This window comes from Drosophila arizonae, chromosome 3 (assembly GCF_054131065.1).
Source record: "Drosophila arizonae isolate 15081-1271.41 chromosome 3, UAZ_ARI_1.0, whole genome shotgun sequence".
NCBI classification, from domain to species: Eukaryota; Metazoa; Arthropoda; class Insecta; order Diptera; family Drosophilidae; genus Drosophila; species Drosophila arizonae.
The window spans coordinates 6137218-6151594 of record NC_142923.1 but is presented as its reverse complement, the minus strand read 5'-3'; the positions used below and the strand labels follow the sequence as shown (position 1 = coordinate 6151594).

Below are 14377 nucleotides of genomic sequence, written 5' to 3'. Positions count from 1 at the left end.
GTTGTTTTTGTTTTAGTTTACAGTTAGTGCTTGCTACTGGATTCCAAGCCAGTCCATAGTTATAGATTGAGCTAGGTCTAGTAATTACTGTGGCATGGGGCTCTGGATTAGGCACCACTAATCCACACTAATATTCGTGCCAATTGTGTGAGTGTGTAGCGAATTAGGCTAGCTGGTAGTTGTCTAGTAGTAGTAGTAGTAGTAGTAGTCGGTTTTAGACTAGTGCTATACCTTGGTGCTTGACCTTGGCCTTGGCCTCGAAGCGGGGCTGGGGCTGGGGCCGGGTGGTTTAGTGTTTGGTGTTAGTACTTACGTTTACATACGCTATCTGAGCAGTAGGTGTTGGTGGGGCAGTCGCTAGTGATTTGGCAGGGCATTGGCAGTGGCTTGCAGCCGGCCACCCGGTCGGCGGGTTGGCCGTCGTAGCCATTGCGGCATGCACAGTGCGCCACGTGACCCTTCGGAACACATTCCGCGTTGGGGCCACATTGCAGCTGGGCGCACACATCCTGACATTTGGGCACACCATTGGTCTTGACACATGCAGCATGCGGGGGACAGTCGTCGTGCGAGTCGCACTCGACAGAGCTACGGCAGCCCTCGTTGTAGGGATCACCGATGAGACCGAGCGGACAGGTGCATTTGTAGGAGCCACGCGAGTTGCGGCAACGTGCGCCGGGTCCGCACGGCGCGTCCTTGCAGAAGTCGATGACGTCGCAGCGCACGCGCGGATCGCCACTGAAGCCGGGCTGGCAGTGGCAGACCTGACGATGATTCTCCGTGGTGCAGAGGGCGTTCTCGCCGCACGGCTGCCCGATCAGGCAGGCAATCTTGCACATGTTGTTGTCGCAGCTCTTGTCGTTGGAGCAGTCGTCGTCGGTGGTGCACTCGATCTTGCGGCAGCCCGACCGAGCGTCTCCGATGAAGCCCTCCTTGCAGACGCAGTCGGGGGCGTGGGAGCGCGCAATGCACTCGGCGTTCCGTCCGCAGGCGGCGCGGCCCAGGCAAACGGGCTCGCAGCGCGCACGTCCGTAGGCATCCACCAGGCAGGTTTCGTCCTCGCCGCAGTCGCTGTTGGTGCTGCACTCGAGCTCCTTGGCGCAGATGTTGTTCTGGCAGAACTGGAACTGGGGGCACGTGGAGTTCGACTTGCAGGTGCTCTGGCAGACGCCCTGCAGGCACAGCTGCTCCGCAATGCAGTCGCGATTGCTGCTGCACAGCGGACTGCAGATGCCGTGGGCACAGATGCTGCCCTGCGGGCACTGCGCGTCCTGCTGGCAGTACTGCAGTTGGACACAGCCCTGTTTGGCGTCTCCGGTGCTGCCCGACTCGCAGGCGCAGAGTCCGATGTGGTTCTGGACTGAGCAACGTGCCAGAGCGCCGCAGGCATTCGGCAGCGAGCAGGGATCAATGCACTTGGCATCGAGGCAGGCCTTGTCAGCTCCACAGTCTCCGTTATCCTCGCACTCGATGTGCACGCACTCCACTTGCGGATCGCCCCGGGAGTTGGCTGGACAGTTGCAGATGGCCTTGTGCGACTGGGCCAGGCAGTCGGCATTCCGGCCGCAAGCATTTTCGCGCTCGCACGGACTGCGGCAGCGCGAATTCTGGCAGCTGGCCGTGGGCGGGCAGTCGGCATCGCTGAGGCATTCGCTGGGATCGCGGCAGCCCGCCTGCAGCGGATCCCCGATGAGTCCCTCGGGGCACTTGCACTGGTAGCTGCCGGGCAGATTGTCGCAGAAGGCGGTGCTGTGGCAGGGCTGCTGCATGCACTCGTTGAGATCCACACAGACGCCATTGGTCAGCTGATAGCCCTCGTAGCACTCGCATATGGCCCTATGATCCGACACCTGGCAGCTGCCTTTGCCGCAGCTGGTGAGGTCGCAGGGTTTGATGCAACGGTTCGTCTCCGGATCGCAGGCGCGGTCGCTGGCGCAGTCCACGTGATCAATGCACTCCACCTTGAAGCAGCCGACGCCAGGGTCATTGGGATCGCCCAGGTAACCAGCCGGGCAGCTGCAGGTGGCCTCATGGCCATCGGCCTGGCAGAGCGCATTCGCGCCACAGACGGTATGCAGACAGGGATCCGTACACTTGCCGTGAATGCAGGCGAGACTATTCGCACAATCCTCGTGCCTGTTGCACTCCCTGGGCTTGACGCAGCCCTGCTGCGTGTAGCCATCGCCGACGGTGCCCTCGGGGCAGATGCATCGATAGGAGCCGGGCAAATTCTCGCACTTGGCACTCGCGTGGCACGGCTGCTCCGTGCACTCGTTGATGTCCGAGCAGCCGAAGGGCGTGCCGATGAATCCATTGGCGCACTTGCACTTGCCATTCAAGCACAGCTCGGTGGCTGGGCAATCCGCGTCCGACTCGCAGCCCGGCTGGCAGGTGCGATCGCTGTTGCAAATCTCGCCGGCCAGGCAGTTGTTGCTCGAGTAGCAGACCTTGCGGCAGACCTGCTGGTAGCAGCGCTCGCCCACCGCGCAGGCGGCTGTCTTGGTGCAGGGCAGGTTGCACTGGTTGCCGATGCACATGTGTCCGCTGGGGCACTGGTTGCTGGCGAGGCAGGGGGCTGGCACGCGCACGCAGCCCTGCTCGGGCGTTGGGTTGCCCTCGAAGCCATCCGGGCAGCTGCACTGGCTGCGATGCTGGGCAATGCTGCAGAGGGCGTTGGGGCCGCAGCTCGTTGTCGATTGGCAGGGATCGGCGCACTTGTTGCTGATGCAGGACTGCTCCTGCTTGCACTCCTTGTTGCTGCGACAGCCGATGGCGCAGTGGCCCTCAATGCAGGCCAATCCCTTCGAGCACTGGCTGTGATCCAGGCAGGCCACCACGCAGACATTGCCCACGCAGCGCTCGCCCTCGGAGCAGTCTTGGCCGTTGCGGCATGCCACGCGGCACTGGCCATTGTAGCACAGCTCTCCGCCGCAATCGACGTCCGTCTGGCACTTGGAGGCGCTGCGTGCGCATCCATTCTTGGCCGAGTCGCCGATGGGCTGGAAGCGCAAGGGGCAGCTGCAGACGGGCTTGCGATTGACCACCTTACAGTCCGCATTCGATCCGCAGGCATTGTCGCAGGGATTCAGGCAGCGTCCGCCGGCGCAGATGGTGTTCGCGGGGCAGTCGGCATCGCCATTGGGGCACTGGCCATCGGGACGGCAGCCACGGGTGTTTGGCTCGGCCTCGCCCACAAACAGGGGCGGGCACTTGCAGGTGGCGCCATCGGGCGTGACCTCACAGATGGCCGTCGGATGGCAGGTGCCCGGCGCGCAGCCGCTTTGCTTGACGCAGGCCACCTCGGGCAGGGGATTGCCGCGGTAGCCGGGCGGGCACTGGCAGACGGCACGATGATCCTCGGCCAGGCAAATGGCGTTCTCTCCGCAGGACTCCTCGTCGCAGACATCGTAGCAGGTGTGGGTCATGCGATTGCACATCTGATTGCTGGGGCAGTCGTGATTGTAGACGCAGGGCACGCTCTTGCAGCCGTTGAACGGATCGTACGGGTCCCCGGCATATGGTCCCGGAGGACACTGGCATTGCGCCTGATGATTGTTCGTAATGCACACGGCACGCGGGCCGCACTTGACGCTGTCGCAGGCCGGGCGGCAGCTCAGCGACAGCGTGCTCTCATCCTTGATGCAAGCCTCCGACTCGGGGCACTCGGCATTGCTGCGGCACTGATGCTTGCGCTCCAATTGGCAGCCGTTGCGGTCATTGGGATTGCCCACAAATCCACTGAGGCAGTCGCAGCGTCCTTGATGGTGGCGGGCAACGCACACCGAGTTGGCCGGGCAGGTGAAGGCGTCGCAAATGGCCACGCACTTGAGCACTCCGAGCACGTCGGGTCGACAGGCGGAAGCGTCCGGGCAGTTCTCATCGCTGGTACAGTCGGGCAGTGAGGGCTTCTCGCAGGAGGAGACAACGGGATTCCAGACGTAGCTTTCGGCGCAGTTGCAAACGGCATGGCCGGCTGGATTGATCTTGCAGAGCTCGTTCGGGCCGCACACAACGTTGGAGCAGAGGTGAATGCATTCCCGTGTGCCCAGCGCGTCCGCCTGGCAGCCAAAGCCCCGTTTGCAGTCCTTGTCCGTGGTGCACTTGCTCTCGGTGTCGGGCACCTTCCGCTCGGGCTGGCAGCCCACCTGCAGATTGCTCGGATTGCCAAAGTAGCCATCGGCACAGATGCACAGCGACCGATGGTCGTCGGCCACACAGAGCGCGTTCGGGCCGCACTGGATCTTCGTGCAGGCATCGACGCACTTGCGCAGGCCCTTGCCCAGCTGGAAGCAGATCTCCGTGTGGCGGCAGTCGGCGTCGTTGCCGCACTGCCCGCGTATGCTGCAGCCCTGGCTCAGGTCGTACGCATCTCCCACGTAGCCCAGCGGGCAGAGGCATTTGCCCGCATCGCAAATGGCGCGTGGTCCACACGCCGTATTCGAGCAAAGGTTCTTGCAGCGGCCCTTCTCACAGCTGTAGCCGTCGGGGCACTCGACTCGTTCGCTGCACTGGCACTGGCCGGCGTCCTGGCAGAATTGGCTCTCGATGGGCTGGCAGCTGCTGTACGGGTTGCCGGCATGGCCGGACAGACACAGGCACTCAAAGCCTCCGGCCGTGTTCAGGCAGGCGGCATTCAGGCCGCACGGTTTGTTCACGCACTCGTCTATGTCCTGGCAGCCCACGTACGGATTGCCGCTGAAGCCCTGCGGGCAGATGCAGCTGATCTGGTTGCCGGCAGCGCGGCACTCGGCGTTGGGTCCACAGCTGTTCGGCTGGCAGACGTTCTTCTTCTGGGCGCCGCAGCCCTCGTACGGATTACCGTAGGTTCCAGGGTTGCAGGCGCAGCGGCTCTGGCCTATTCCGTATTCGCAGTGAGCATTCTCCCCGCAAAGCGGCGAGCATTTGGCTTCCTCAATGGGCGGCATGCAGAGCAGGTCGGGGTTGCCCACAAAGTTCGGTTCGCAGACGCATTTGCCGTTGGTCTTGTCGCAGGTGGCACCGATGCCACAGACGACGCCGTCGCAGCGTTCCTTGCAGCGTCCGTTGATGCAAATCTGTCGCTCATCGCAGGGCCTGGAGGCCGAGCACTGATCCGTGCTGCAGCTGCCGCCCGGGAACGGATTACCCAGGTAGCCCTGCGGGCACTTGCAGGTGGGTCCCTCGCTGGTGGGTATGCAGAGCGCTCCCTCGCCGCAGATGACATCCTGACACTGCGACACACAGTCGCCGTCGGCGTTCTTCACGAATCCCACGCGGCACCGACACCAGCCCGCGTGCTGCTCCGTCTCGCAGTAGGCATTCGAGCCGCACAGCAGACTGGCGCAGGGACTGGCGCAGATGCCATCCAGGCAGGCCAGGTTGCTGGCACAGTCCTCGTTGCTCAGACAGGAGCTCCTGGGCACGCTGCTGTCCTCTAGGATGCAGCCGCTCTTGTACGGATCCCCGGTGAAGCCCTTGGGGCAGACGCACTGGTAGCCCCCCTTCTTGTTGACACAGTAGGCGCCGTAGGCGCACGGCAGGTGGGCGCACTCATCCTCATCTGTGCACCCGAGCAGCGGATCGCCCTTGAAGCCCACCTCGCACATGCACTGCGGCGGATCGGAGGGCGTGCACTTGGCATTGATGCCGCACGGGAAGCGCTCGCAGGGACTCTTGCACTTATTGTTGTCCTGCGGATCCAGGAAGTAGGGCGGCGGGCAGACGCACTCGCCCGGCTGTATGCACTTCTCGTTGCTGGCGCACTCCTTGTCCGCGGCGCACTTGCGCTGGGCCGGCGCACAGAGTCCGTTGTAGGCATCGCCCTGGTAGCCCTCGGGGCAGTGGCAGCTGTAGCCGCCGTTCTGATTGACGCACAGAGCTCCGTAGGCGCACAGCTGGGCGCCACGCTCCTCGCACTCGTTGACATCCACACAGCTGCCGTCCGGCTGCGTCTGGTAGCCCTTGGGGCAGGCGCAGTAGCTGACACCGCCCGCTATCGAGATGCACTCCGCCCCGCTGGGGCAGGGCTGCCCGGTGGAGCAGCCGGCCAGCACGCAGCTGTTGCCGAGCAGCTTGTACGGCGCTTGGCACTGGCACTCGGGGCTGCTGCAGATCTCGCACATGACAAACGGATTTCCGGTGTGTCCCTGCGGGCAGCGGCACTCGTAGCTGCCGGGCAGATTCTTACACAAGGCATTCAGGCCGCATGCGGGCTTCGCACGCTGTGCGGCACACTCGTCCACATCCTGACACTGGCCATTCTCCGGGTTGCGCTCGTAGCCCTGGCGACAAATGCAAACACTGCTGCCTGTAAACGCGTCCTGAACACAGCTTTCTCCCGGCGCACACGGATTGGCATCGGAGCAGCCGACAATCTTGGGCGTGGCACAGCCCTCGGTATAGGCGTCTCCCGTGGAGCCTCCGGGGCATTGGCACAGATAGCCGCCGGCAGTGTTGGTGCAGATGGCATTGGCTGCGCAGGGATTGGCGCGGCACTCGTCGATGTCACTGCAGCCTCCTGGCAGTGCAGCGTTGCCCGTGTAGCCGGGCGCGCAGAGGCACTGCGCCTGCCCATTGGCCAGCATGCACTGGGCATGGGCACCGCAGTCGCGCGCCTCGCACGGATGCCGGCAATCGTTGCCGATATTTGGCTCTGGGCAGAGGCAGCGCTTGGTCTCATCGCAGATGGCATTGCCGGGGCACTGCTCGTTGCTGGAGCAGCTGACGATGGGCGCACAGTGCACCGCGGGATCCGGATCGGGCAGGGTGCCATCGGGGCAGCGGCAGGTGTAGCCGCCTCCTGCCATGTTGACGCACTCAGCGCCTATGCCACATTTATTTCCCGCTCGGCACTCATCCACGTCCTGGCACTTGGTGTGCGGATCACCCGAGAAGCCCGGCGGACAGGCGCAGCTGTAGCCGCCAGGTGAGTTCGTGCAGGTGGCATTCTGTCCACAGCTGCCGAAGGGTCCGTGCAACAAATCACATTCATCGATATCCACGCATCCGGCTGCCACATCACTCGGATTATACGTCCAGCCCTCCTCGCAGACGCAATACGCCTCATTCTGATCCGGCTTGCAGTAGGCATGCGCCCCGCAGCGTACATCCTCGCAGGGCTGCTTGCATGCCATGCGCGGCGGGCTGCCCACGTATCCGGCCTCGCAGTCGCATCGATACGATCCCGGCGTATTCAAGCACTGGGCATGCGGGCCACAGGCCTCGGCGTGCGTCCGGCACTCGTCGATGTCCACGCAGCTGGAGCCAATCGGCTCGAATCCGTCCAAGCAGAAGCACTGATTCTCTATGCACTCGGCATTGTTGGTGCAGTCGAAGTTGGTGCGGCACAAAATGTTCACGTCGACCTGTTCGCAGGCCACTTTCGGATCGGGTTTGCCGTCGTAGCCCTGCGGGCACTTGCAATTGTAGCCCGGCACGGCGTTCTCGCAGATCGCGTGCTGGCCGCACGGCTTGTCCAGTGCGGCGCACTCATCGATGTCGACGCAGCCGCGGAACGGATCACCGGTGTAGTCCGGTTTGCACGTGCAAACGAAGCTGCCGATGGTGTCTGTGCAGACGGCGTTCTCACCGCACGGATTATCCTGGCACTCGTTGATGTCTGATCGCATTGATCGTGCAGGGGGTGGAGGGGTTCGTTTGCGTATATATTTGTATATATTTTTAGGGGTAGCAGGCAACGTGTTTTGTAGCGTTTTCGTTTTCGGGTTCGAGTTGAGGGGGAAGTGGGTTAAATATATTGCAATTAATTAAATTAGTAATCATATCTCAGGTCATACAAGTCTATGGAAGTTGTGAAATTATAGCGTGAAAGTGGGGGAGCTTTGTAGGATTTGGGGAGGGGGGGAAAAGAGAATACTGATAGAAGCTGGCTGAATAGCAAAAGAAGCGGGAAATCGAAAGAAAAGCGCAGCTGAAAAGCTCTCAAAACTTACAGAGAAGCATCTGAAAGCGTATAGCAAGAAGAAGCAGAGAGCAAAGAGCAAAGAGAGCGAAGAGAGTGTAAAAGCGTAGCTCATAAAATTCATGCAGAGCTCTTGATCCTTGATTCGCCATGCAAATCCAAAGCTAAGCTTTTACGCTCATTTACAATCTAAACTAGAGATGAGCGCGTGACTAAATACAAACACGGATCGAAACTCAAATGAAGCCAAAATGTTGTTAATTTTGAAAAGTAACTGAATCGCGTCTTGGGACACGCATTTAAGAGAAACTTGGAATATTTATTGTAAATTTTGATCGAAATAAATTAAGCCCGTTTCGTGTGTCTCTGCATCGCGTCTCGTGACGCGCCCATCTCTAAGCCGTGAAACGGCTTCTGTGCCAAAGCATGCAAATTAAGCAAATACTAACTCTCGCAGTGCAGATAGCCCTGTCCTTGGAATCCGCTCGGACAGAGGCAGCGATAGGAGCCCGGAAAGTTAATGCACTTGGCATTGGTGCCGCACTTGGCCACGCCATCCGGCTGATTGCATTCATCGATGTCCAGGCAGGCCAGGCCGGCGCCCGACGTGGGCGCCGGCTGGGCCAGTGTATCGCCATCGGCATAGCCCAGTTGTAGTGTGGGTGTGGCCGGCAGTGGCGCCTCCGCGTGCATATCATGCTCAAGCACAAAGCCCAGTGGACAACGACATTGAAAGCTACCGCCCAAGTTCACGCATTGAGCACCCAAACCGCATGGATTGTTAATGGCGCATTCATCGACATCTGCTGGCGTTGTTTATTCGTGTTAGGCATTAATCGTATTATTGTTTCGAATTGCGGTGCATTGATGTGGCAAGTGGCATGTGTGTGTATGTGTATGCGCGTGTGTGTGTGTGTGCGAATTTCGCCAAAAAACATGTGCAGAAATATACCAAAAATAATGATGGCAAATATATCGAAAAATGAGTATAAATTCCTAAAGTAAAACGCATAAATGTTTCGCTGGTACTCACCCTCGCAGCCATGCATGGGATCACCGCTGAAGCCATCGGGGCAGAGGCAGCGGAAGCTGCCATCGGTGTTGAGGCAATCCGCGTTGCGGCCGCAGGGAGTGCGCGCGCACTCGTCCAGATCGACGCAGCCCTGTGCGGCACGTCCGTCGCCATCGTATCCCGGCGGGCAGTCGCAGCGATAACTGCCCTCGAGATTCGTACAGATGGCACCGGGTCCGCACACATTCGGATATGTGCACTCATCGAGATCCTGGCAGCCGTCATAGGGATTGCCCACGTAGCCCTCGGGGCAGACGCACGTGTGGTTGCCGGGCGTGTTGATGCACTGGGCGTGGGCACCGCAGGCCAGCGGATTGCTGCACTCGTCGATGTCCGTGCACAGCACCTCGCCATCGCCCGTGTAGCCTTCCTTGCACTTGCAGAGGAAGTGCGCCGGCAGATTACAGCACTCGGCATTCTCCACGCAACGCGATGCTATCGCCGGATCTTGGCATTCGTCAATGTCTGCAAAGGCAAAACAAAAAGAAAACCAATCATATGAGTGGAGGCGCATGATTAATGAAATGCCCGCCCAGCCACACGAAAGACTTAAGCAACGAACTTGAAATCGCTCTACGCATTTGCCGCCTGACTGCGCAGCCCCACATCAAATGGCTTTGGCATTTCAAATTTGCATGTTACGCATGGCATTTCAGTGCCATCCGCATTAATCTATGCATGTGGAGCTAAGCCAAACCAAGCAGCAATGTCAATGCGCACAGGATGCACCAGTTGCATACATTTAGCGCACCAATTAAATCGCCAAGCCAACCGCTGGGTCATTGGCCAACGAATGACGATTGATGATTCTGATTTTTGTATATATGAATGAATCTTTGTTTAATTAACACATTTTGAGATTCCGGTCCTATTAGCAGCTGAAATTTTGCCATTTTATAGAACTTTTCAAAAGAACTTTTAGAAATAGTCGTATTAGACTTTTGTTTCACAGCACTTACAATAGTGTTATATACATTTTACAACACTTTTATATGCATATATATTTTAATATATTATTATACTTCCTAGGCTGAATCAGACTTATTGATTTTCCAGCTGGGATTTAAATATTTTTTTTTTTAATTAATTATTTCAAAATTTTTTTTTTTTTTTTTTTTTTTTTTTTTTTTTTTTTTTTTTTTTTGTTCCGATTCCCCTCTGTTAAGCTTTAGTTTTTATCTTTTAATGGGACGTATCTATGGCCAGCTCATGCGGAAGCATCACATTGGAACTTTCCGCTCCAATAGATCGCACCGCAATGCAAATTCAATCGCAGTGCCCCGGAGCCAATGAAGCGGCAACTGGCAAACGATGCGAGTCTAAGGGCTAGATAGATACAAATGGAAAACAGCACGATGGATGATCTCTACGGTTAACAGTGGGCCATTAATCATTGGGCTTGTGGATAAGAGATGTTGTACATTTATAGCTAATATGACATAAGTACAAAAGTTGGCAAAAGCCAAAGACAAGGACGCGAACAGGGAGTGAGATGTACTCACACACACACACACATGTGTATGTGTGTGTGTGTGTTTGAGTGGAGTGCCTTATAATTATGAGCAGTCGAGCAAGTTGCGCAGTTATAATTACTAGTTTTTAGCTTATAAATTAAGAGGATCATCACTCTAAAACTGGTATTCCCTCCCCACCAAGGCTCTCTCTCCCTCTTTCTATTTCTCTCCCTCTCTCTCACACACACACAAACACAGAGACAAACTGATATGGCAGCATTCCATGTTTTGCTGCCGCAACTCCAGCAATTGCTAACTCTGATTACTCAATGTCATCGTCTTCGTTCGCCTGTCTGCCGGTTGGCAGTTGGCAGTTGGTAGTTGGTAGTTGGTAGCTGGTAGCTGGTAGCATTGGCCAGAAGTTTAGCCAGAAGCAGGAAGCGTTCTATGTTCTTCTAAGTTTCAATGTCAGTTTAATTACTTTATGCAATGCAGTTACAGAAGGCTGAGACAGAAGGTTGTTTAGCCCCAGTCTCAGGCTCGGACCCAAGCCCTGGCCCAGGCTTAGGCCAATGACCAAAGGCCATTGGCCAACTGGTTGTGGCTCCTGCCGCCAACTATCATATAATATTTTACAGTCCGTTTCACGTCAGGTGCAAAATTCAATTTATTTTTCTCTCACCGGCTAATTATAATAAAAATTTTGGAGCAAAGCTCTACGCTGTGCGAGGTGGGCGTGGGCCAGCCTTGGGCCAAATGCTGTGCGGCTCTGCAGCACTTGAAAACCAATCAAATATGCGTGACTAAACGTAATTAACTTCAATGCATGTTCAAAAAAGAAAAATAATAACGATGCTGACATAATTTGAATCGCATTCTCAGGCCCGGTCTGTTCAGATTTCCGGTTGGGCTGCGGGCATGATTAGAACCCCATTTTGATTACATTTTGTTTTGTTTTATATTCAAGCAGCCTTTGAAGAGCACTGAAAAGATTTTTCTAAGAGTTCTTTGACAAATATAACCGATAATTGAATCAACTGACCGTAGATTGAGGAGAGTGTTAAGAACATTTCATCATCGATGACTCTACTCTAGTTGCATTATATAATATTGAAAACATTCTGCGATTTGTTTCAGCGCACTAATCAAAAATAATTAGCAGTCGCGTCTGCTTGACTATTATAGAATGCAAAAAAAAAAAAAAAAACAAAAAACAAAAAACAAAAAAAAAAAAGACAAAAATCTACATAGCTGATAAATCGTGGAGCACCGTCTGCCTGCCCATCAGCGTGTTGTAGTCTGGTCTAGTCTGGCTGGCGTCCATCTAATAAATCTATGTAATTGTTGCGCTAATTAGCATTTGCAAATTTGTTGTTGCTTTTCATTTGAGTTATGACATTCGTGCCACAAATTTGTGCACTATTTTTACAGATAGTCGCAGATTCGACTCAGCTACACACATATGTTGTATATGCGTTTATAGAATAGCAGCGGTATATGAGCGGACATGACTTTCATGCTCCACTGCTGAACAATGATGAGCGACTCTCAAAAAAAAAAAGAAAAGAAGAGGAGAACAACAGAGATAGAAGCACAAAACTTCAAGTATATGTGACTAATTTATGGTGAAGCATAACTCACTAACATTTGAACTTGAATTCAAGCAAAACTCTGAAGTAAATTAGAAGTCAATGTGCCTAAGTTTCTAGTGAATGACTTGTAGATACCCTGTATACAAGTTTGAAGTTATCTTGAAATTAAGATTATGATGATGATTATGATTTGAATCGTAAATGGGGCAAACTGGAAACTAAGAATTAAATTTTGAGCTTAAATTATATTAATAAAAATATTTATACATTTTCTGTATTTTATAAATAAATAAATACAATTCAAGCTAATTGATGAAAATCGGTTATTAATTTTAAAATAAATAGACGTACATTTATATATTTTAAAGCATTTATATCTAATATATATATTTTAATTTATATATTTATATATATACCTTCTCTACTGAATGCACTGGGTATTTAAGAAAAAAACATAAATGGGGCATAAAATTAAGACGAAGGCAAAATGAAATTAGCTAACAAATTTGTGGCGCAATTATGCGTTAAGTATTTCCATATAAGCTCACACTCTTGGGCATGTGTGCGAGGCGCAAAGATCAAGGTCGCCGGCAAGTGATGTCAGCGTCGACGTCAGTGTCGAAGCTGGAGTCATGGGTGGCTCAATTGGTGGCAACGGCAGCGGCACCACCGCCTACTGGTTGCGTAAATGTGGCAACACTAGGGGCGGCTGGCATAATGAGGCGTGTCAATGCCAACGCTTTAGGCCATTTTCATGGCTTATCGGACGTCGTCTGCGACACGGCAATTAATTGCTGCCATTTTTGATATGCAAAAAGTGCAAAGTACCTTAAGAAAAGATAAATATATATATGTATATATATTTACTATATACAATATATATATATTGGCAGATTAAACACGTTCGCTCTACAAAAGCTAGCGACGCTTATCAGCTGACGTTGATCACAAACTGTGCGTCGAACTGGTTGGCTGAGAGTTGAGAGCTGAGAGTTGGAGCTGAAGTTGGAGCTGGAGTAAAGTCAGTGCCGTTTTGCGGCTTTTGAGGACAGCATTAAGCGCCGACAATGCTACCACCTCATGCGTTGCCAATGCCGCCAAAAGCTGCGCTACGTGGGCCACAATCTATTTTATCCGTTTTAATGATCTGCCCCAGTTAGCGAAACGAAAGGGAGCAGCCGCCTGGTGAACGTGGCAAACAAACAAAAATAAGCAACAACAACATGCCACAACACAGCAAAAAATAAGTCGAAACACAACAACAGCTGCAACAACGTTGTAAGATTATTTTATTTTTTTTCCTCATGTTGTTGTTGTTGTTGTTGCTGTCGCTTGGCTGCCGCAAAAATGGTTATAAATTTAGCACTCAACTGGAGGCACTCACTCCATTTTTCTGGTTGGCGCGTTGCAAGACAAATACATTAGAAGCAACTATTGACTTGCCACAAACCAACAGACAACTGGGTGCCAATGTGTGTGTGTGTGTGTGAGTGTGCGTGTATTGCAATTTTGTGTGTTGCCTTGTTGGGTTGAGAGTTAAGACTTCATTGCATAACTGGACTTTGACGATGCGTTAACGAAGCCATCGCCAAATGCACGCATCTGAGTTATGAACATGAAATAATGGGAATGTGCCACCAGGTCTGCAACAGGTTGCAGCACTTGATACCGTTACACCTGCCAGCCAAACAGGTAGGCGCTTCAGATCTCCCTCCACGCAAAATGTGTCGTTGCTGGAGCTGGAGTTGGAGCTGGAGTTGGCTAGGCCAACTTCAGGCCATGATTTGTATTGCAAAGTTTATTGGGTGAACTTGAGCGAGCCATGCAAACTGGATATATTTACGATTAATAAAGTCAAATGCTAGTCAGGGAAAATTAATGGATATGGCACAGCGCATACGAAAGGAATAGTAATAAAGGCGAATTTGTGTGGCAGACGAATGAAAAATATGCTGAAACTGTTTATAGAGAAAGCGGATAGCGGGCTGAGTTTGCCTATATGAAATAATCATACAGTTATCCAAGATCTACTCAAAGCTAAATATTTTGACTATTGAAATTGCCTAATAGTAGTTAAAATTTTTTATTATTTTTATTTGTTATTTTTTATTAATTGAAAAGTATTAAAAGAAAGAGAAAATTTTTTTTGCAAACCGAGTAAGAAATATTTATATAAAAATTATTTTAAAAAATTACATAAATCCTGATTCTATTTAGCTTTAGCAACGTTTAGGGTTAAGAAACTTTACGATTGAAGCAGAAATTAGCCAGCGAGTAATTAAAAGTAATTACGTACTAATGCAGAGGCGTTTTGAAGTCAATTCATCAAGATTTAATTAGATATACTCGTGGTAATTCT

The 14377-nt window shown here is 53.2% G+C and overlaps 1 protein-coding gene across 46 annotated transcripts in view; it reads right to left on the bottom strand.

Moving 5' to 3' along the window:
- Positions 1-14377, bottom strand: part of dpy (fibrillin-like protein dumpy) — a 137230-nt gene that overhangs the window by 77105 nt on the left and 45748 nt on the right. For 38 of the 46 annotated variants that reach the window (XM_089465924.1, XM_089465927.1, XM_089465931.1 and 35 more), the window contains 3 exons: positions 8934-9437; positions 8350-8703; positions 314-7597 (listed from right to left, as the gene is read on the bottom strand). In XM_089465924.1, the coding sequence (XP_089322050.1) occupies positions 314-7597; positions 8350-8703; positions 8934-9437 (8142 nt within the window). The remainder of the gene's footprint in view (positions 1-313; positions 7598-8349; positions 8704-8933; positions 9438-14377) is intronic. The other 8 variants (XM_089465948.1, XM_089465949.1, XM_089465965.1 and 5 more) reach the window with 2 other exon arrangements.